The following is a 24249-nucleotide window of genomic DNA, read 5'->3' on the forward strand; positions in this document are numbered from 1 at the left end:
TAAAGATGTTATGAAAGATGATATTTGTTTCATTTTAGGTTAATAAGAATCAGGGTTTCCATATTATGTATGATTAATTGCATAAACCTCTTTTAATTAATCAGAATGCAAAGCCTACATACATTATGGCTGCAACGGAATGAAATAACATGCTTGCCAGAAACAATCAGCAATATGAAAAATCTGGGTACTCTTGTTCTCAGCAACAATAAACTGCAAGATATTCCAGTGTGCATGGAAGAGATGAACAATCTGAGGTAAAAGTTATAGACACAAAACTGACATGTTCCTTTTTCATTGCAGAACAAAGTAATATAACTTCACATCAAATCCCACAACTTCCATAACAAAATTATTTATTCACTCATTAACCAATTCAGCAGTGACAGAGCCCTGTACACCATGAAGATACGGTGATAAATAAGACACAAGTCTGTAAAATATGCAGAAACTCCAAGTTTGTAGCATTTACTTGTATGTTTGAGATGCACTGGAATTTGGGAAGTTAAGCTGTCCCACATTACATATATGCTAGTATTAATAGTTGCTTCTATAAGCTCTGAAAATAAGTTGTCTAAAGCTAGCGTTTTTCTCTTCTAGAAAAGAAACTTAAAGATTCTTAGGATATTATATCTAACCAAATGTTCAGCTATTTTAACCAGTTTAAAAAAAAAAAGTAATTTAGTGTATTATCATTTGATCTTTCCCCAGGGAAATAAATGTACACTTCTATGGCATCTATAAAAATACTGTTTTTTGGTGAACTGCTAGGTTTGTCAACTTCAGAGACAATCCACTGAAATTGGAAGTAACGCTTCCCCCCAGTGAAAGCCTGGATGAAGAAGAGGAACGGGAATTATTTGGTCTTCAGTTTATGCACGCATATATACAGGAGTCACGGATGAAAGCAGGTATGACGTTGTGTATAACACAGGTCAAATATTTGGTAGAGGAATGTGTATAGACATAAATTCCTTTATAGATTTCTTATCCCTTTCTGGCAAATTTTGTCTCTTGGTCAATATTGTGGGAGGAAAAAAGTGAAATTCAAATCTGTTCACAATTTTGATAAAGGCTTGAAGAGAAGTTGTGAAGATATTTAAAGTCTTTCAAGTAGAGACAGGAAATAATTTGGCCAAGTGCTTGAAGCACAAACAAGTGAACGAAGATGTGATTCACTACCTCATTAGGTAGCTTCACTACCTCATTCTACCAGTTTGGCATGTATTTCAGTGTACTCATGAACACTACCTTCCTTGTCATTTCCTCTTTTTCTACAGTCCACAAAATAACAGCACAGTATTTTGCCTAGGAAGGAAAAATATTGAGAACACAGATTTTTAACCAATAGTTAAAATGTTAAAAGTTTTCACATATAGATTTCAATCACCTAGTCTCTGATAATTAAGAATTAAACCACTTCTCCACTAAAGGAAAACCTTTAACTTAAACCAAGATTAGAAGAGGCCAAAGAGACAATTCTATTAATAAAAACAATGAAACAATCGTATACTAATAGAAATCATAGTTTTACAATGCACTAAAACATGAAGAATTTTTGAATCAAAAGGTCAAATTTATTTTCAAATAGCTGCTTTGGGGAGTAAGTATAATCCAAGCAAACAAATGACAGTTTTTAAGCTATAAGAAATCATCTTTACCAACATCCAGTGGCGGATATTAGGAAATAGTCCTTTGATCTATGATGACGAGCCATGTTTGAAGACAAGTTAGTTTGGGGCCTAGTTTGGGGTAGAAATACATAAAAAACAGGTAGTAGGTAGAATTGATGATTGTATGCTGGGAAATAAGAGGACCTCAAGATTAATCTGTTTTTGGTTAGAGCAACTGGGCAGATGGTGATGCTGGGCTGGGGAAATGAAGTCTAGAAGATGGTTCGGTGGTAGAAGTGGAAGATCAAGAAATCTGAGACAGTCGTGTGTGACATGTGGGAAGAGGTAGTTGTGTAGATGAATCTGAAAGTTCAAGAAGGGGTTTGCTGTCCCTGTAAATCTGGCAGGTCAAGGAACAGCAATATACATAGTCACTTTCTTATGTTGTCTTAAGGGAAGCAAACAAGGTTGGGAAAAACAAGAATCTTGACCTACAATTTGCTGAAGGCCAAGCTTATCTGCCTGCCCATAAAGTACCTGGTACCACTGTCAGAAACATATGAAGCGGGATCCCTGGGTGGCGCAGCGGTTTGGCGCCTGCCTTTGGCCCAGGGCGCGATCCTGGAGACCCGGGATCGAATCCCACATCGGGCTCCCAGTGCATAGAGCCTGCTTCTCCCTCTGCCTGTGTCTCTGCCTCTCTCTCTCTCTCTGTGACTATCATAAATAAATAAATTAAAAAAAAAAAAAAAAGAAAGAAACATATGAAGCTAAATGGGCAGAGGACTATTATCAGTATAACTATTGAGTGTGTATGTTGTTTTCTAGAACACAGCTGAGATTAGGCCTAGTGTAGAATATGCTTTATTCCTGGACATAAGTTGTTGAATGATGCAAAGCAGATTGTATGACACAAATTAGCACTGCCTGACCCAATAAAATCACATAAATTACTGAATGATGTATTATTACTCTTATTTATATTCGCTTGATTGGGCAGCATGAATAATTAACTTTAGAAATAATCAAACCACCATCCTTTAATAATAGTGGACATAAAACTTATAAAAAGAGAAAAAAGGTTACAACTTAAGCAGAGATAATAAAACCAAGTCTGCCTATTGTCACTAAAAATAGATTTGTGAATTAGCAGTATTAACAGTTAGTATTAATTGTGCTTGGAGCTGTTCTAAGCATTTTACATGTGTTATCTCATTTGTTATAACAACCATGTGAGGTAGGTATTATTATTATTATTATTATTATCTTCATCATCCCCATTTTAAACAGGGAAATTGAGGCACAAAGAGATTAAGCAGTTGCCCAAGGTCATACGCTGAGGTGGCAGGGTAGGAGCTGAACTTAGGCAGTTTCATAAAACATAGGAGATTAAAGTAGAAAAGTGAGGAATTTTAAAAAGGCTAGGCTTCTAATCTATAACTCATATAATCATAGATCTATTTATAGGAGAAGAAAGTTACCTAAGAATATCATTATAGTATCTAAAATTAGTTAATTTTGATCTTTCTCTTGCAAAGGTACATTGGTACATTGATTAAGACAATTTTTTACAAATAAAGGCAGAAATAAATCAAGGATAACATGAAGACAGTAACAGTCCTGACCATATGTTTGGTTTAATATTTGCTTGTGCATAGAAACTGCTTATGAGTTAAATAAGGCCTAAATGTAAGGAGGTTTTTGGTTTCATTATCTAATTTCCACTTTATTCCAAATTATTTAAGTCAAACAAGTGAGAATATATAGTTGTACTGATAAACATAAAAATGTCCTTTTAAAAGATATGATACCTAATTAACTTATAAGTTATTTGCAAATTTCAATTTAATTTGTGAATAAGGCTTATAAGTTATCTTTTTGGAATTTCTAACTAGATAATTATTCAATTAAAATGAAGTGAAATAGCTTATTTCCCTTAAAAACTATCTCCTCAGTTTTTGTTGTTATGGATAAATTTAGATAATACAGATATGGTGCTAAAATCTGAAGGTGAATTCCTTGATTGTGAACATCTCTGAATTTCTTTGCATTAGAAAAAAAGAATCACGATTGATTATCCTTTCCAGATCTGAATGGACAAAAAAAATCCATACATAAGCCACATTCTCAGACTGGCCCTTGTTATAAACCTACAATTGATCTTTACATCTTCAACTTGAGAAATATTAAATAAAACCAAAGGAAAAAAATAAATTTCCAAAATACAAATACAAAGTTAATGTGCTAGGTGTGTATTGATGTGTTCTGTGTGTTTCAGATAACCAAGTCAACTGTTCCACTACTTTACCAATCTCCATAAATACTGATGGATAATTTAACTCAAGATGCCCTGCTGAAGAGAATTACTTTGGGAATTTGGTGAATTCGCTAATGTTTGGACTTTTAAAGTAAAAAGAAAAACTATTACCAAAGTTCAATGAGGCCACAACATTTTTAAAAATTCATATTATCTGCTATGTAAATTATATTTTCATGAATATAAAAATACAATTAAAAAATTCTTTTGGTGGAAGACATATGTTCAGAATTTCTTTTCCATTAAGGAGTTGTTTCTGGTGATAAAGAATGATTTGGTAAAGCAGTTAACAATACATTTTCCAAAGACACCAGAGGATCTGTATAGTACTGTAAAGCAGGACTGAATCCTTTCTGCTGTAAATACTCAACTCGGCCTTGGTCAATCAGCAATTTACAAAGATGTCCGATTTTCTTCTTTTCTTCAACAGTAAGGAACCTAAATCAAATAAAAACAAAATATTGTTAAAATCTGTAAAAGTTTATAAAAAAATTATTTTAGTCACTTCTATTTATTGATAAGTTCCTAAGTAACCTGCAGTATACTATGTGCTATGTCCCATGCTTCCAAGATACATTTTTATTTATGCCACAATAAAAGTGTATTTTAATGTATTCTAAAATTGGATGGTAAAATGAATTTTCATGAATAGACTCTCAGTAACATTTATCTAAAAAAAAAAAGCACAGCAATAACAAAACATTCCTGCCCTGGTGTTGTGCATTTCAATGTAGTCACTTACCCAGGTACACTCTCAGCACTGTCGTCTGTGATTCTGCATCCCCCGTCATCATGCTCTTCACTGGCATCGCTGTGCTTATCTTTTCTCTTTGTAGTAAGATTGGAAGCTTCCAAAGATGTTTTTCGCATTCCACAAGTTGCCCAACTACTCATTCGCTGGAAGTAGTGGAATTCCACTGCTCCAAGGCCTAGAGCCCTGAAATACTCTTTGCCCACATAATGTCTCCAATCACACCTGTGGTGACAACAGAGTGCAATAACAATGCCAGCCACAGGGGTCCACTTCTCTGGGACATTTTTTTCATTTCCTTCCTTGGCCAAAGTGTTAATTTCTTTTTCTGTTTTATCATTCTTTATGCGTTTGGCTAAAGGTTCTTCATTCCTTTCCTCACAACTGGCAGCATAGGTTTCAACCAAACATCGTAATGCAAGATCTGCAAACACAATTATGTGGCCCCCCCAAACCACATCATCTTTAAAAATAAGTATTTTTTACATTTATTCAGCAGTATGGTTTCTAAAATCCCAACAATAAACACCTGCTTAGCTTTATACTTGTAATAATTCTTCCACGAATTATCAATTTTGTTCATATTTGCTGTTTTCTCATTAGCATCTCATTTTCTCTAATGATTTATTCTACTTCCCCCAAAAACTCGCTGAAGCTTAAGATCTACATCTGTAAAAACTTCTAGTCCAACTACTCAAATTGGCTCTTATTTCTCCTACTCTAGCTGAGGAAAGAACTTGTATAGGAAAAAAATCTTTGATCTACACTTATATTCCAGGGAAGTTTTGAGCTTTAGAAACCCAAAGAAAGAATAGAGGGGAAGGCATCTGCTAAGTATCTGCTTAGATTGATTTACGTGGCAGTCCTGAAACATAGCTGTTCATAGCAAATCCTGATGAGCTGAAGAGTTGATAAAAAGTCATTTTGTGGAAAGTAGGCCTCACTGAGCAGCCTTACAGTATTTATGCATTCATTCAACAATAAGTTACTGATGCCTTTCATGTCCAAGCTTTGCGAATGTAATGATGATTAAACACATAAACTTTGAGGTGGTCCATATTAAAATGAAAAATTTAGGGATGCCTGGGTGACTCAGTGGTTGAGCGTCTGCCTTAAGCTCAGGTTGTGATCCCGGAGTCCCGGGATCGAGTCCCACATCAGGCTCCTTGCACAGAGCCTGATTCTCCCTCTGCCTGTGTCTCTGCCTCTCTGTGTCTCTCATGAATAAATAAATAAAATCTTTAAAAAATAAAGTGAAAAATTTACATTTAAAAGCTTAATAAATAGATTTTTTTATGACTATGACTATATCCTACTGAAGACTGCTATATGAGTTGACAATACTGGGAAGACTCCAAACCTATACTATAAAACCCATACCTGTGTCTGATTAGATTGGCATGCTGTGTCTATTCAATCAAAAACATGTATTTTAAAATGTTATTACCCTAAGATGTAACCAGTGACTATTAAATTATTTTATATTTCACTAATAAATTTAATTCAATATATGAGTCTAAGTCAATGAACAGTGGGAGAAAGAGAGAGCTTTCTTTTTTATTTAATAAACTATTATTTTCTGACAAAATATATTCAGTCAGTTTTATTTATATTGGACTTAAGTACATGATTTTCAAAAATATGAATAACCTGAAAAATTATTTAAAAAATGAAGTTATTTTACAATCAGAAGGTATTTAATCTATTTCAACCTTTCCTTCACCAAGAACTTAAAGGACAAAGAAATCTACCAAAGAAAGGGATCAAGAAACATAGCAAATGGGTGGACAAGATTATTCATTCACTCAAATGCTTAGTGTTTCTATTATAAAGCCAACCATCATGTTAGTACACTCCCCGTGCTCAAAAAATTCACAGCATAGTGGGAGAATCAGATATATAAACAAATAATTAAAATACCATAAGGTAGAGATATGCAGACAGAATTATGATAAACACTAAGGAAATTAGAACTTGACACAATATAGTACATGGGAAAAGTACACAGGGTTTCAATTTGCTGGGCAGCTAAGCTGTAGGCAGGAAGTGGCAAAGGCTGGAAGGCAGTGGCCAGATTGACAGCAGGTCTTCCTGTTAAAAACCTTGAGGGAAAATCTTAAAAAAAAAAAAAAAAAGTGGGGGGGGATCCCTGGGTGGCTCAGCGGTTTAGTGCCTGCCTTTGGCCCAGGGCATGATCCTGGAGTCATAGGATCAAGTCCCACATCGGGTTCCCTGCATGGAGCCTGCTTCTATCTCTGCCTGTGTCTCTGCCTCTCTCTCTCTCTCTCTGTGTGTCTCTCATGAATAAATGAATAAAATCTTAAAAAAAAAAAAAAAAAAACCTTGGGGGCATCCCTGAGTGGCTCAGCGGTTTGGCGCCTGCCTTCAGCCCAGGGCGTGATCTTGGAGTCAAGGGATCGAGTTCCGCATCAGGCTCCTTGCATGGAGTCTGCTTCTCCCTCTGTTTCTCTCTCTACCTGTGTCTCTCATGAATAAATAAATAAAACCTTAAAAAAAAAAAAAAGGCCTTGGACTTTCTGCTGTATTAGGAGCTACCGAAGAGTTTTAAGGGGAAAGATATATTATGTGTGTAACCAAGGGGTCTAAATATTAGTAATTAAATAGGTTGTGGAAGGAGACCATCAGAGAAAGAGAAAGAATGGCACAGATGTAGGGGAAGAACTGGAAAAAAGAATGTTATCATAGGAAAGGAAACAGAATTTCAAGAAGGGCAAGCAACTGGACTGCCTGGCTGGCTCAGCCAGAGAGCATGCAACTCTGGATCTCTGAGTCGAGAGTTCCAGCCCCACGTGGGGTGAAGAGATGACTTAAATTAAAAACAAAAACAAAAACAATCTTAAAAAGAATGGCGGCAATCATAGGAAATAAACTGAGGGCTGCAGGGGGTGGGGGTGGGTGGAGGGACAGTGTAACTGGGTGATGAACATTGAGGAGGACACGTGATGTAGTGAGCCCTGGGTACTATATAAGACTGACGAATCACTGACCTCTACCTCTGATAATAATACATTATATGTTAATTAATTGAAATAAAGTTTTTCAAAAAGAAAACAAATTAACAAAGAAGGGCAAGCAACTGCAGTAGAGATTTTTCAGTAAGATAACAACAGAGTGATGAAGGGAGAAATCAGTGAATCAAGAGAGGAAAAGTATGTGGAATAATGAAAAATGGCCAATATAGATTATACTTCTGAGAAACTTGGGTCAGATGGGTAAGAGTAAATGAGTATGCTTTTTTCTCTCCCCAGGACAGAACTGGCTTACATCAGAAGGTTTTTATGAGGGTTAAATGAGATAAGGTACATGAAAGTCATCTTAAAAACTATGAAGGACAACACAAATGTATAATACTCAAAGCCATTTCCAGCTAATTTGAATAATGTCTTATGGAGGCTCCAAGTTCCCCCTACGGGAGATGATGAAACCAGTAGGAGCCAGGAAGAAGATATAACAATAGCTAACTTTTCCTAAGCACTCATATGCACCAGATACTTCCATGTAACCAGATAAATTATATAATACCTGTTTTACAGAGGAGATAACCAAAATTCAGAAAGGCTAAATAATTTGCCAAGGTTACACAGCACAGCTGAATTCTAGATTATCCAAATGCAAAGCCTATGCTCTTTCTACCTTACCATGCTACACCTAACAGATGGATGTGCTAAGATAAGACATCTTAGATTTTTTATCTAATATTTCTTTTTCCATTTTCCCCAGAGTCCTGGTACATAATCATCTTCTAGCAGGAGAGGTTTCAGAGTCCTTTCCAAGCAACTCCTTAAAAAAATCAGTAGCTTCTGGGGTAGAATCATACAGTTTCCACAAATGATTTGTTTACTTTTTGGTTGAAATATAACCCAAAAAGCTTTAAGTCTCATATGACTCAGTCTTTACCTATGAAACTCTTAATTCATCCTGCAAAATGGCCAAAATAAGAAAACTCTATATCTGATGTAACACAAGGCCAATGCTACTAGGAAGATCAATTAGCTGTAAGCGTATGTGGTATAAACTACTCAAGAGACTATTTCAATGATTGGGACCATGTTAAGCTACAACTTGATGTGTTCATCTACACATTATTAGTATGTTAACGTACCTGTTGCCACACCACACAAATGCTTTCCAATTCCTACCACAGGCAGTTTTTCTTTGCTTAGCAAAGGAATCTTGTCTGAAATATAAGAAAATAAAAATGAATTAGCTCTCTTGTGAGATAAGGAAGGCATTAACATGGCCTCTCCAAAGACGGAACTAATTTAAATCTTTGAATTTAAGGGCTGAAAGAAACTCAAACAAAAACTTCTCGCTTTATAGCTGAGGAATAAGACTCACAGATATAGTAACCTGATAAGTAACACAGAGGGCTGCTGACCAGCCAGAATTAAAATTAAAGTTTCTTTCTTATTTGTTTCCCTTTTTTTCCCCCTCTTGCCCCTGGTGGGCTTCTCCTCCAGAGTTAGTTTCCTGATTCTTAGGCCAATGTCATTTCTCTCTACTGACTCAGGACTTTCCCCTGTATAAGCCTTATTTTGCTAAATATTATTAACTAATTGATAAAAGAACTCAAAGCTTTCCCTGCTAGAAGATTTATTTTGAACAAATAATACATACAATAAACATGTAATATATAAAACACTATATTCAGTATTATAATCAAACTATATATTTTTTTAATATATCTTGATGTTGGGGATCCCTGGGTGGCTCAGCGGTTTCGCGCCTGCCTTTGGCCCAGGGCGTGGTCCTGGAGTCCCGGGATCAAGTCCCACGTCAGGTTCCCTGCATGGAGCCTGCTTCTCCCTCTGTCTGTGTCTCTGCCTCTCTCTCTCTATGTCTATCATAAATAAATAAAAATAAATCTTTTAAAAATATATATATCTTGATGTTCAAAAATAAGATATCTTTGCTTTTTACATTGTTTTGAAAAAAAGAAAATATTCATAACAGTCCTGAAAAAAGTAAAAAAAAAAAAAGGTCCACAAGGTAATGAAGTAAGATAAACTATATCACAGTTTTAGCCTCCATTTCCCCTTCTTATTTATTTCCCTTTTTGTAAGATTCTGAAATGAAAAGTATGCTTCCTCTAAAAAATTCAGCTACAGCATCAAGCACGGTGAACAGTCCCATGGAAGTACTTAGTAAATATTTTTACTTTTCTGTTACTTGCTTTCAAATGTTATTATATTACTTGCCAGGAGAAAATGGTACCAAATGGAACAGTTTGCTTGTATCAGGGAATATAGAAGTTTAAATTAAGTTAGTTCAAGAAACTTACCATCAGTTAGAGTGAAGGGAAAGGAATTCTAAGAAAAACCTTCTCCTTTATGCTTGAAAATTATCTCATTTCCTCTGTCTCCTATATCTTTGGGCTTGGAAAATAGAACAGAGGAACTTCTGTCAAATGATGGCAGATTAAATGCAAATAGGAGTTTACTCTCTCCTAAAACTCCACCACAATGTGGATAAAAGGATTTTTTTTTTAAAGACTGTATTTATTCTTCTGAGAGAGAGAGAGAGAGAGAGACAGGCAAAGGCAGAGGCAGAGAAAGAAGCAGGCTCCATGCAGGGAGCCCGATGTGGGACTTGATCCCAGGTCTCCAGGATCATGCCCTGGGCCAAAGGCAGTGCTAAACCACTGGGCCACCTGGGCTGCCCGGATTTTTGAAAAGATATAAACTCACAAGATCTGAAAGAGGACAAAAGGAGACAAAAATGGGAAAGTCTGTGACTCAACCAAATTTATTCTACAGATCTTCCAAAGGCTCAAGAATTGGGGGCATTAGGTACTTTTGGAGTAGAGCTGAGTAGCTATAATGCAGAGTGTTGGTGGAAAGCCTGTTTAAGTAGTCAGATCCCTACCTCACAGCTCCTTGGTGACTACCTCTTTCCTACATGATGGAAGACTGTAGACTAATTCTCTCAAGTAGATCTGATCAAGTAGAACAGGAATTCAGTGGATTTAGGGACAAGAGGAAGTTGAAAGGTGAAGTATGATAAAACAGCAGGAATCAGTGAGCATGCCTACTAATTTCCCTATCTCTCGTTCCCCACTGGGTCCCGAGATGTTGGTCATCAGACTTTTACCCTCTAGGTAGGTGATCAGAGAAGAGTCTTCTCTGCAGAATCTGACCAGCCCAAGAGGAAAGATGACCTCTTAGGCAAATCACACCTGTGATCACTCCACCTGAGGACCCAGAGTTCTGAGTCCCTCAATCCTAAGAATACACTATCAAGGAGCATCAGATTTTGGAGGACAGCTTCTAAGTTACAAAACCAAAACAAGTGGAAAAGAACAAATTGGTGAAAACAGATTACAAAGGGAGAATAATTCTAAAACACCATTATTAATATCCTCTGAAAGAAATTATAATTATAAAAAAGATCAAAATATAATAATAAAGATAAATTCAGAGAAAAAATCCTAGAAATTAAAACTATGATAGAAAAAATTTAAGTTGGGAAAATTTTAGGAAGTATAGAAAAAAGACCAAAAGACATAACACAGAGAAGTTTTCTTCAAAGAAGTAGAAAACCATCCCAATAAGTCTAATAACTATGTCATAAGAATTCTTCCTTAAAGGAAGAAAAGAGAAAGTGGAGCAAATTATGAAAGAAAGAATCCAAGGAAATTTCCCAGAAAGCTGAGAATACTAGAATCTCTAAATCAAGATTTCTCATCCTTGGCATTATTGACTTTTTGGCCTCAATAATTTTGTTGTGGGGAGCTATACCATACCATATGAGATATTTAGCAGGCCTCTGGTCTAGTAGGGAGGCTCTCTGGACTGTATCCATATCATGGACTGTAACCATAGTATGCCCACTGCTATGACAATCAAAAATGTCTCAGACATTGCCAATGTGCCCTGGGGGACAAAGTCCCACCAGCGAGAACCACTGCTATAAATGAAGGAGGCACAATGGATAAAAATATAACCATAGGAAGGCCTATCACTGTGAAAATTTAAAACACGAAAGACAAAGAAGAATTTCAAGAAAAAAGCAGATCAAGTACAAGGGACCAAGAAATTTCAAGAAAAGGGATGCCTGGGTGGCTCAGTGGTTGAGCATCTGCCTTTGGCTCAGGGTGTGATCCTGGAGTCCCAGGATCAAGTCCCACACTGGGCTCCCTGCATGGAGCTTGCTTCTCCCTCTGCCTATGTCTCTTCCTTTTCTCTCTCTGTGTCTCTCATGAATAAATAAAATCTTAAAAAAAAAAAAAGAAATTTAAAGAAAAAAGCAGATCAAGTACAAGGGAGCAAGATTCAGAACAGCACTGAACTTTTTTTTTTTTATTTTTTATTTTTTAAATTTTATTTATTTATGATAGTCACAGAGAGAGAGAGAGAGAGAGAGAGAGAGGCAGAGACACAGGCAGAGGGAGAAGCAGGCTCCATGCACCGGGAGCCCGACGTGGGATTCGATCCCGGGTCTCCAGGATCGCGCCCTGGGCCAAAGGCAGGCGCCAAACCGCTGCGCCACCCAGGGATCCCTGAACTTTTAAATAATACTAGTGGAACAGAACTTTCAAAATTCTAAAGGAAAATGATTTTTTTAAAGAGATTTTATTTATTCATGAGAGACACATACACAGAAAGAGGCAGAGACATAGGCAAAGGGAGAAGCAGGCTCCCTGTAGGGAGCCTGATGCAGGACTTGATCCCGGGACCCTAGGATCACAACCTGAGCCAAAGGCAGGCTGCTCAACCACTGAGCCACCCAGGTACCCCAGAAAATGATTTTCAATCTGGAAATACAAATACCCAGCCAAGTCAAGTATAAAATAAAAGATGTTTTCTAACAATGCGAGGCCTCAAATTTATCTCTATTGCATTGTTTCTCAAAAGCTATAGGACTAGGTGCTCTACCCAAAGAGTGAATCAATAGATGTGGGAAAAGATGTGGAAAAATAAATTCCTACCCAGGAGAGTGAAGGAAATCCCCAGGATGAGACTGAAAAAAGTTTTAATGTTGATCATTGTGCCCCAGGAATGGAGGGCATCCAGTCTGGACTGGAACATGTCTGAAGCATACAGGGGAGAATTTTTCAGCAAGATGGAAACTAATAAAATAGTTGATGAATGTATTACAACGAATACATTTTTAAAAGACAAAGTAAATAAAATTATAAATTATTAATTTAGCAAACAAAAAAATTAAAGAGGAGGAAGTAATTTACTACATGGTCCAGTGGTAAAAAAAAAAAAATGATTTAATCATTTCGTACATATTAGAAAGATGAGGATTGGAAAATGTTTGCACTTGAAGCGGGGCAAAGGTACAAAATCTTTATCTTCCATTGGGAGAAACTGATAGATAATGCTTTAAGAAAAAAGGGGGGGGGGCAACGAAACCAAAAGCCTATCGTTAGAGATTTCATTTATTTATTTATTTATTTTTAAAAAGATTTTATTTATTCATAGACACAGAGAGAGAGAGAGGCAGAGACACAGACAGAGAGAGAGGCAGGCTCCATGCAGGGAACCCAATGTGGGACTCGATCTCGGGTCTCCAGGATCACACCTCAGGCTGCAGGCGGCGCCAAACCGCTGCGCCACCGGGGCTGCCCAGAGACTTCATTTAAATATAAAAATCCACTTGTAACGGGTAAATGAAGTTGGCTCCAAAGAGAGAGCCATGGCTAGGAGGAAGTGGCTGCTGCTGTTTTTATAACAACTTGAGAACTTGTACAATTGTTTCAGTCTTAACCACACATATATAACTTTAATAAAAGCCCAAAAAAGAAAAAGAAGGGGCAGGGATGTCCATAGTGAACTCATTCAATAGATGCTTCCTATTCTTTCTCTTCCCCTAAAATGATGAATAGTCAATTCCAACCCCGCTACCCACAAAGTCCTTTAAATAAATGTCACTTTCTCCTTGCTTCAAAACTACTTTTAATCACTCTCAGTATGTCATTAAATAAGTCTTTTATTTTAAATATTAAGAAAAAACTGAAGTATGGAAGTCAGGAGATTATAATTCACATTTTCACTGGTGGCTATATTTTTACGTAGGTCACTATTTAGCAGGAGAGAGTTTTTCAAATTAATGCTAACTTTAAAAGGGCAGTATTGAACTAGATTATAGATATTTGCTTCATTATTAGTCTTTCTCTCTTATTTTGGTTTAAAACTATGGAATAGGGGCACATGGTGGGCACAGATGAGTGATCTAGAAACTATTTAATAAATATGGTATGCTACCTTCCAGTATATTTAAAAAGAATTCAATACATAGCATAAAAGCTTGTCTAGGATTTTCAATGTCACAAAAGAAATACATTCAGTTAAATAATTTTAAATACAGTGATTTATACAGAAATGTTGGGTTGCTCCACAAAGCTGTATTAGTGAGTGGATGGAAGAGGTCACTAGGATATGTTTGTATTAATATGAAAAACTATAAAGACTATAAAAAGGTACAGAAAAGGCACAAAAAGTATGACTGAAGCAGGGGTGAGTGTGTGAACTGTGACTTCCACAGAGGTGAATTTGTTTGGTACAATTTAAAATTCTAGCAAGTATCTTTTACCAACAGCGGGACAAAGAATAATCTCATTTCTTTGATAGTTCAGGTTAAGTAATGTTAATTATAGGCAGAAGGCACTAGCCTTTTTTAGGGGGCAGAGGGAGAGAGAATCTTAAAGAGGCTCCACACCCAGTACAGAGCCTGAAGCAGGGCTTGATCTCATGACCTTGAGATCAGGACCTGAGCCCAAATCAAGAGTTGGACGCTTAACCAACTGAGCCACCCACGTGCCCCTGAACAGACTCATAATTAAAAAGATCAAAGAGGGGTGCCTGGGTGGCTAAGTCAGTTGGGTATCTGCCTTTGACTTGGGTCATAAATCCAGGTCCTAAGATTGAGCCCTGTATTGGGAATCCTTGCTTAGCAGGGAGTCTGCTTCTCCTTCTGCCCATCCCCACAGATGCTTGTTCATTCTCTCTCAAATATATAAATAAAATCTTAAAAAAAAAAAAAATAAAAAGGACAAACAAATAATGTAGGGACATATTATCAAAACTTTTATTAAACTCTTTCCTAATATGATACTTCATTTCTAATGATACTGAAATCTCATTTTAAAAAGTTCCAGACCTAATTCAATTTACATTTATCCAAACGTTAGATATAACACAATGCATTAATTTTAGTTTGTTTTCCCTGAAGCACTGTTCTGCATGACTGGATTTCTAAGCAACCCTCAGAATTTGAAACTTCTATGATTTATGGAAGGGCAACCGAAAGTTATGCAACTTACTCAAACACAAGTGTTGAATATCAATTTGAAGTCTCTCAAACACTGAATTTTTCTTTCTGTGTTTGCCATCTACCTGCAGAAACAGAACATAGTCATAACAACAGCTTTTTATGTTTAAAAAAAGCTTTATGAAAATAAAAAGATTTCTCTTTGTTTTCAAAATTCAGAGGAAATAATTTCCCATCTTATCTTTAATATTTAAAAAACAGAATCACTAATTAAAAAATTTTAAGATTGTATATTCTTTGATGAAAACTCTAAAATAACAATATCATATATTTTTAAAAAGCTTAAAATTTTATAAATTATTATGTACAATTATTTCCTCTAACTCTAAAACGACCCTATTCACTGATGAAGGAACTAAGCTTCACAGATGTTAAGTGACTAACCTAAGATTATTTGCAAGCTCCTTTGCCTTAGCCCCTAATACACTATTTTCGGCTCATTCTTCTTACTCTCTCTAAAAGATCACAACCACCACTCTGATCTATGTCCATGTGTCTATGACTTAAAAATCAACACTGTGGCCCAGATTTTTCTGATGAACACCAGACACATATCTCTAGTTGTGAACTAGAAAGCTCTACTTCAACTGTAAACTCATTCAAAACTGAACCCATCATTTCTCCCCACAAACCTATTCTTTCTCTTCTTCCTTCTATATTCCCTAGGTCAGATAAAATGCACCACCAGTCATTTAAAGCCATCAAGCGTCACCTGAAATAACTCCTCTGTCATTCTTAATGACTAATAAATAAAATCACCAAATCTCCTTCTTCTAAAATCTTAGCATTTCTCATACTCTTTCCCTCTTCTCCATGCCTCTGCAATAGTCTTAGCTCTGGCCCATTTCTTACTTGGATTACTGGATAATAATTATCTTGTTATTAATCTCTCTATTTCAAGTCTCAGACTCTTCTGATACAGCTTTAATGGTATTACTAGGATGAACTTTTTAAAATTTATTTTTATTTTTTAAAGATTTTATTTATTTATTCATAAGAGACACAGAGAGAAAGAGAGGCAGAGATATAGGCAGAGGGAGAAGCAGGCTCCATGCAGGAAGCCTGACACGGAACTCGATCCCAGGTCTCCAGGATCACGCCCTGGACTGAAGGCGGTGCTAAACCGCTAGCCACCTGGGCTGCCCTAGGATGAACTTTTAAAAAGCCTTTTTATTTTCTTCACCAACTCTCACATATTCTTTCAATCTCCCCTCAGCTGTCACTTTTTCCAAGAAACCTTCCCTGATCCACACTACACTGAGTCTGTGTTCTATCTTCATGCTTCTATGGCTTCTGGTACTTACTATCATCATAAGAGACTTAGCATACTGAGCCAAAATACTCCTAAGTCTGCTCCACTAGATGTAAGATTTTCAAAGACAAGAACTAAATCTTGTTCCACTGTATATCCAGCATGTAGCAGGATAAAGTTGAACTCCTTCCTTTGGCATAAAATAGGATTCCTTCCAGAGTTTAGCCATCCTGTCCCATTTCATCACCACTGAACCCTACTTGGAACTATGCATTCTCATCACACAGAAGTGTTTCCATGTTTCCCTATTGTTTCAGGTATTTGGTTACACTGTTCCTGCTTCCTAGAATGCTTCCCAAACCCTTTACCAAGGAAACATTAATTCTCCTTTCAAGATAGACCTCAGGCATCACCTTTTCTATGTAGCCATTTGCATCCCTTCCCTGCATTAAAACATGCCACTCCCTCTTTTGAAACTACACTGTACTCTGGTGCAGATTACTTTTATATAATAATTAATTTGTGTCTCTCCTTTCTAAATATAATAGAGCACAGAGACCTTGTCTTGATTTTATCTACTCAATGTCTGTCATGGTGCCTAATGGTATGCTCAATAAATATATACCGAATGAAGTTAGCAAGGGGCACAGGTAGGTTAGAACCCAAGACTTAACTCCTAGCTTGAGTTTGGCTCTTTCCACATATTTTCTTGTCTCTGCAAATAATTTTAAGAACTCCGCTCACTGGACTATCAAAATTTAGATTAAAAAATTTACCTTCAGTTTAAGTCATCAATATAATTAGAATAAAAAGCCGTATCAAATCAACACAAAAATTAATTTTCTGAATATCATGGTTTTCTTTTTTTTTAATAAGAAAAGTGCAAACAAAGTTTGGTTACTAACATACTGCCAAGAATTCACGTACCTTGAATCTCGTGGTCACCTTTTCTACTAGGATGAAGTGAACTTTTTCAGCATCTTTTAAGGCAATATCAACCCAATGAGATAATTTTCCCTTTCCTGCTCCAAACTCAACAAAGCATCTTCTTGGACCAAGTAACTTTAATTTTTCAATGTTACCTAAAATAGAAGCCTGCAAACTTCACAAGATTATTTTATAAACTAGAGTAAACACATTTGGCTTGAATGGGAAAACAGCAAGGTAATTTCTATAAGGCAGCATGTGCACATAGATAATTTTGTTTGGCTTTAAATTTCTTCCATTGTTTTGAAATTTTTAACACACAGTACTCAGAACCATATCCATGCCAAAAATTTTTAATATATGTTAACATATTTTTTTTTTGAAATGGAAAGATTCTGTTCCCTGAAAGATAAACTAAATAAAACCTCATTAACTATATTTAGAAAGAATGTTAGCTTTTGACAAATGAACAAAAGGCCAATTTTAGTATAGTGACTATGACCTAAACATACCTGCTGTTTCAGGTGTTTGGTTGCAGAATCACCATTTTTAGGGTCATTAAGGGCATCATGCAATGCTGGATGGGACATAATTTGATCTTTAAGTGTAGAGTTCAAACCTGTGCCAAATATAAGCACAATAGCTTAAGCAACCAAACATGAAACTGTAGGGCTCTGAACAACGGTAGTAACATCTTGTAAGCCACACTGGTATCAACTCACGTGGCACCTAATTATTCTAAAAATTTTAACTTGCAACTGTAGGCAGACTTACCTTCACTTGCTTTCCGCAATTTCTTAATTAAGCTTTCCAACTGCTCTTCAGAAAGAGAAGAAATCGGAACCTATATACAAAAATGGGGCATGAGTGGTCTGGAAACTAACCATCACTAATAATATAGATTCTATAGGAAAATCCATTCTAAATTCAAAGCAATTAGTTTATTTTAAACAATTATTACAACAGCTTATTCATAGATAGCTCACAGATATCTTTTAAAATTAAATTAAATATTAAGTCCAGTACTTACTAATTGTTCAGGTATTTCTGTTTCATCGTTTAAGCCCGCATTAATATCTTGAATAAAGAAGTCCTTAACAAAAACAAAACCACAACAATACTGTTATTAATGTGAAGAGGTCAGAAAATTAAGGTGAAAAACTGATCATTCTCTTCTTTCTATACTCTCTACCTGCCATCCTCCCTATCTCTCATTTATGAATTTAAATAATTACACATGGCTAGTGGTTACTATACTGGACCATGTAGATATAGAAGAATGAAAATAATAAAATAATACTATTTCTACAATCCTGTTCTAAAAGTAAAAACTACTGTTGGAACTTTATGCATAGTGATGGACTTTTGTTACACAGAAGGGTAACATGCTGTGTGTGTTGCTACCTTTACCTTTTTTTTTTTTTTTTTTTTTTAAATTTTTATTTATTTTTGATAGTCACAGAGAGAGAGAGAGGCAGAGACATAGGCAGTGGGAGAAGCAGGCTCCATGCACCGGGAGCCCGATGTGGGATTTGATCCCGGGTCTCCAGGATCGCGCCCTGGGCCAAAGGCAGGCGCCAAACCGCTGCGCCACCCAGGGATCCCATCCTTTACCTATATGGACAATAAGGAAACTGGTGATTAAGTGAAAGGGGTGAAGATAGCAAGTATTACAATGTTCTGTTGGATGACTGGCAAAACTGTAATAGAAAATTAACTATAACTATTATAATTTGATGTACTCTTAGTTTATTTTATAGATTTTATTTATTTATTCATGAGAGACACAGAGAGAGAGGCAGAGACACAGGCAGAGGGAGAAGCAAGTTCCATCAGGGAGCCTGATGTGGGATCTGATCCACGATCCCAGGATCACGTCCTGAGCCAAAGGCAGACACTCAACTGCTGAGCCACCCAGGCATCCCTTATGTACTCTTAGTTTAAAATGGTTGCCAAGAGTGCTCTAGGTAAGTTGTATTGTGGACTAGATTTTTAAATGTGAAAACTATTTATACTGGAGAAACGTCTCACCAATTTACTTTCATTTTGTGTACTTTCTTTAAATATTTATTTATTTATTTTAGAGAGAGAGAAGGAGAGAGAGGGGAGGGAAAAGCAGAGGGAGAGAATCTTCAAGCATACTCCCCACTGTGATGGAACCAGACTTCAGGCTTGATCTCATACCCATGAAATCATGACCTGAGCCAAAACCAAGAGTCAGATGCTGAACTGAGCCACCCAGAATACAGAATTTTTTAAAAAAACGATGAAGAGTTTTACAAAATAAAGCAGAATAGTGATGAAACTTTGCCTGGGTTCCAAGTTTCACATTATATGTAGGGCACTAGATAAATACCATTCTGCATTTTTTCCTGCATCCTATCATCCCATTGTTTTCCTCCCTTTCCTTTCCACAGTGTCCTGACATGCAATAGTGTCTGTGTGGGGGTATTCCATTTTTAATAAATTTACCTCTTCTCTCAGCCTTTTCCCAGAAAGTGTATTCCACCTGTTTGCCTGAACTAAAACCTAGCACTTAGGTAAGGAAGATCATCTCCATGCATACTTGAAAGTAAGGGCAATATTCTTTCTTTTCACTAAGGGTCTATCTGGGGTGGTCATCTTTTTTCTTCTACAGATCTTCATGTAAAAATATTTCCTTTTAAGCTTATGCCATCTGATCTAAGCTGGTTCTCAACTAGAAGGTATTTGGAAATGGACAGGAATATTTTATTGTCAAAATGACTGAGAGGTACTATTGGGAGACAATGCTCAAATTTCAAGTGTTACAAGCAAGGCACACTGACAACCTTATTTCAGATTCTCTTCTCAAGGACAGTTCTATACCAAACAATCTTGGAAGATAGAAATAGTGAATCTTTCTAGAGCAGATGGCAGGCCTGCTTATTGTACAGTATAATAAAGGAATGTCTACTTATGGAACAGAGATCAGGCAAGTTTCCTTATTACCCATTTTATTATTATTTTTAAAAAGATTTTCTTTATTTTAGGGAGCGTGTGTGCATGTGCATATATGTGGGGGGAGAGAGGAGGAATGAGGAGAAATAATCTCAAGCAGTCTCTGTACGAGTACAGAGCCTGATGTGGGGCCTGATCTCATGACCCTAAGATCATGACCTGAGCTGATATCAAGAGTCAGACCCTTAACTGACTAAGCCACCCAGGTGCCCCTATTTCTTTTTTTTTTAAATGTATTTATGCATTTGAGAGACAGAGAAAGAGCATGCACACAAGTGAGTGTGGGGACAGAGGGAGAAAATCCTCAAACAGACTCCCCTTTGAGTGTGGAGCCCAACATGGGGCTTGATCTAACAACCCATGAGATCACGACCTGAGCTGAAACCAAGAGTCCGATGCTCCTATACTGCTCATTTTAAAAGAAATGTATTTCCTAAGCTTAGGGCTCTTCAGCTGTGACCTAAGCTATGCACAAAAATGTGCAGGATTCATATAGGCCCTGCTGATTCCATGGACCTTAGGGAACAAGGGGAACCGATGCAGGTGAGACGCCCATGACACTGTAATGACTTCATTACAGTGAGTTATGAAGTCCTTTGTCTCTGACCTAGGAGTCTCTTCTGCCAGCATCCACAAACCTGTGGCAGGCTAACTTGTTAGCCTGAAAAAGAGATTATAGTTCAGATCCTTCATATTCCTCACAAGTGCCTTTGCCATTTGCTGCTCAGAGGCCAGGAATAAAAACACAGGGATGCTCCAAAATATACAGGACATGACTATCCCACTTGGAATGCCTAAAGCCTACTGAGGGTAGGAGCCACTCATCTTTGATTTCAGTGTCACCCTGAGTTCTGGCCTTGTCTCATGCTCTATTTCCTGGCTATCTCGTCTCACCTTCTCCTCACCTCTCTCCTTGATTCTATTCTCCAGTCATGTGCAATGCCCAGGCCTAAAGAAAGGTAGCAACTTTCTCACTTCTAGGTGCTTAAATATGTTTTTTTCCCCTTCTCTGGCTGATTCTCTTCCCACCCACTCCCCTTTTTTTAGAGAAGGGAAGGAGGGACCAAGGAGGAAGAAGAGAGAGAATCTTAAGCAGCCTCTGTGCTCAGTGTGGAGCCCGACTTAGGGCTTGATCTCACCACCCTGAGATCATGACCTGACCCAAAATCAAGAGTCAGACACTTAACCAACTGAGCCACTCAGGTGCTCGTGGCTCATTCTTCTTTGACCTGTAGGTCTCATTTTATGACACTCCTTCAGAGAAGCCTCTCTGACTCCTTCTGCATCTCTCTCATCCTCAATTTCTCCCTCAAAAAGTGTTAGGCTCTTCTCTTTTCTTTCAAAGCACTCTGTACTGAATCAGTTTTAAACACATAATATTGTATTTTTTGTCTCTCCCACTAGACTTTAATGTTCTTATAGGCAGAGTGCTTGGTACAATGTGTGGCGTAAGTGCTCAATTAGTATCTACTGAATAAACAAGTTCCTCCCCCACCCTTCTAATCTCTTACCTTGGGTAACTTAAAAATCCCAGAGTTCATCTAAGACCTGTATGTATTTGACTTCCAAACTAACCACTCTATGACTTTCAGACATACACAACCAACTCTCAGTTTTTAGTCACCAAGTTGTATTGATTCTGCTATCTAATGACTCTTGCATTTATTCCCTAGCCTTTCCATCCTCTTTCATTTTGTCCCTAATCATGGTCCCACCTGGATTTCAGCAATAGCCCTTAACTGGTTCAAATTCCTCCTACACTGCTCAGAGAGAAAGTTTTGTAAGAGGTAAGTATGACCATACCATTCTTGACCTTAAAATCTTTCAGTGGCTCCCCATATCTTTCAGAATAAAGTCTGAGTTCCTTAGAAGTCTCAATGTGGTTTCTCAGCTTTGTGCATATGGTTCTTTTCACCTATAAGGATTTTCTTCTTTCTTTGCCAAATCAAGACTTAGCTCAAGTGTTACAACCTCTGGGAAGCTTTTCTTGATCCCTTGGATATAATTTTAATTTTTATACAGGTATGTACACTTGTGTACTACTTCTTTCACTGAATTTATTAAATAAGATCCATTATTTACTAGCTGACTCATTGTTTCAAATTAACTCCTTAAAGTCTGGGACCATATTTTATTGAAATAAATTTAAGCACTAAATAAATAAATAAATAAATTTTAAATATTTATTTATTCATGAGAGAGAGAGAGAGAGGCAAAGACACAGGCAGAGGGAGAAGCAGGCTCCATGCAGGGAGCCCGACACGGGACTCGATCCTGAGTCTCCAGGATCACGCCCGGGGCTGAAGATGGCACTAAACCACTGAGCCACCTGGGCTGCCCTAAATAAATAAATAAATAAATATTTTAAAGATTATATTTATTTATTCATGAGAGAGAGAGAGGCAGAGACACAGGCAGAGGGAGAAGCAGGCTCCATGCAAGAAGCCCGACATGGGACTCAATCCCCCGGGTCTCCAGGATCACACCCTGGGCTGAAGGCGGCGCTAAACTGCTGAGCCACCCGGGCTGCCCTAAATGACATCCTATATACACTCAAATGCATTTACCACATTCAAGCTTTCTAAGGTAAGAGTCTTGCTAAATATTCACATTTGTAATCAACTGATAGATATAAACATGACATACTATACATTTCACCATTCAATTTTACTGATCAAACACTTACAGGTTTTGGCTTCTCTCTTGAGTTACATTTTTTCAAATGCTTTGTTAGTTGATCTTCATATACTGTGCTAAATTTAAAAAGAGAATTAATTAAAATAAGACCAATGACAATTAATTTTTCCAGCATAGAAAAACTCTTATCTGACCCATACTTACTGTTTTGGATCTAAAGGACACAGAATTCTTTTCCGAGCATTTTCTTCCTAAGAAAGAAAGATGATACATCTATTTAGATGAAAAATATCAAGTTTGTTCTTTACAGATATTAGATATAACTTCAATGTAATCATAAACTTATGTATTTCCAAAACAAGGTAAGGAAACCTTAAAAGGACATTAATAAAGCACTGGGAAAATCAGGTTATAGAGTTTAATAACAATAATCTCCAAAGTAGCTAGCTTATGTATATATGAGCAAATATTGCTTTGACAGCAAGGGTTTATAGCTTTATTTTTTATTTATTTATTTATTTATTTATTTATTTATTTTAAAGATTTTATTTATTCATGAGAGACACACAGAGAGAGAGAGGCAGAGACACAGGGAGAGGGAAAAGCAGGCCCCACACAGGGAGCCCGATGTGGGATTCGATCCCGGGACTCCAAGATTGCGCCCTGGGCCAAAGGCAGGTGCCAAACTGCTGAGCCACCCGGGGATCCTGGTTTATAGCTTTAAATAGGTTATAGAGAAGGCCTTATATATGGAATTTTGAATCTCTGATAGCATTGACTATAATTTGCACTATTTTAGGCACCACAAAGGAAGAAAATATGCTGCCAATTTAAAATTGTGACATGTGAGGGACACCTGGTGGCTCAGCGGTTGAGTGCCTCCCTTCTGCCCAGGGCGTGATCCTGGAGATCCGGGATCTAGTCCCACGCTAGGCTCCTTGTATGGAGCCTGCCTCTCTCTCTCTGTGTTTCTCATAAATAAATAAATAAAATCTTTAAAAAAGATTATAACATGTGATTGATTTTAAGGTATATTCTGGGGATGCCTGGGTAGCTTAATGGTTGGGAATCTGTCTTTAGCTCAGGTCATGATCCTGGGGTCCCAGGATGAAGTCCCACATTGGGCTTTCTGCATGGAGCCTGCTTCACCCTCTTCCTGTGTCTCTGCCTCTCTCTGTGTCTCTCATGAATAAATACGTAAAATCTTTAAAAAATAAATAAATAAATCACAGATTCAGTAGGATGCCCAAAACTGAAAACCAAATCGTGTCACAGTGTTTCCACTTGGTGTCTTGCAATCTTTCTTCAAGGGACCAATAAGAATATTCCTTCCTCTCTAGGAATACCAATCAGCTTTTAAGGATCCAGTCATATTCTACTACTGTCACCAATTGCATTCATCTTCCAGATGTCTTGTTAAGGTCAAGTTAGGTTTTATTTAAAAAAAATTTTTTTTAAATAAAGAGACGTTATT

At 37.0% G+C, this 24249-nt stretch overlaps 2 protein-coding genes across 4 annotated transcripts in view; one reads left to right on the forward strand and one right to left on the reverse strand.

Moving 5' to 3' along the window:
* The window catches only part of LRRC39 (leucine rich repeat containing 39), a 29821-nt gene extending 25673 nt beyond the window's left edge, over positions 1-4148 (forward strand). For 2 of the 3 annotated variants that reach the window (XM_025417525.3, XM_025417524.3), the window contains exons 7-9: positions 105-257; positions 772-911; positions 3892-4148. In XM_025417525.3, the coding sequence (XP_025273310.1) occupies positions 105-257; positions 772-911; positions 3892-3947 (349 nt within the window). In that variant the 3' untranslated portion in view covers positions 3948-4148. Of the gene's footprint in view, positions 1-104; positions 258-711; positions 912-3891 lie in introns of those variants that run through there. The other variant, XM_025417526.3, reaches the window with a different exon arrangement.
* TRMT13 (tRNA methyltransferase 13 homolog) lies at positions 4047-23026 on the reverse strand. The gene is made up of 11 exons (XM_035717670.2): positions 22980-23026; positions 22825-22891; positions 20746-20799; positions 18190-18252; positions 17934-18003; positions 17672-17778; positions 17160-17327; positions 14973-15045; positions 8805-8879; positions 4673-5105; positions 4047-4368 (listed from the first exon to the last, which is right to left on the reverse strand). Exons 6-11 carry the CDS (start codon positions 17747-17749, stop codon positions 4173-4175), a joined length of 1023 nt encoding a protein of 340 aa, XP_035573563.1. The 5' UTR covers positions 17750-17778; positions 17934-18003; positions 18190-18252; positions 20746-20799; positions 22825-22891; positions 22980-23026; the 3' UTR covers positions 4047-4172.
* Positions 23027-24249: the final 1223 nt, after the last annotated feature.

Source organism: Canis lupus, chromosome 6, assembly GCF_003254725.2.
Source record: "Canis lupus dingo isolate Sandy chromosome 6, ASM325472v2, whole genome shotgun sequence".
Classification (NCBI taxonomy): Eukaryota; Metazoa; Chordata; class Mammalia; order Carnivora; family Canidae; genus Canis; species Canis lupus.

Bases quoted from the DNA above. Each gene is read 5' to 3' on its own strand.
- TRMT13 (XM_035717670.2), bottom strand. From the start codon at position 17,749: ATGTCCCATCCAGCATTGCATGATGCCCTTAATGACCCTAAAAATGGT. The intron at 8,880-14,972 runs GTAAGTTGCATA...CTTATATTTCAG, and splicing joins TATTCAACACTTGTGTTTGA to ACAAGATTCCTTTGCTAAGC. The intron at 4,369-4,672 runs GTAAGTGACTAC...TATTTGATTTAG, and splicing joins AGTGCTGAGAGTGTACCTGG to GTTCCTTACTGTTGAAGAAA.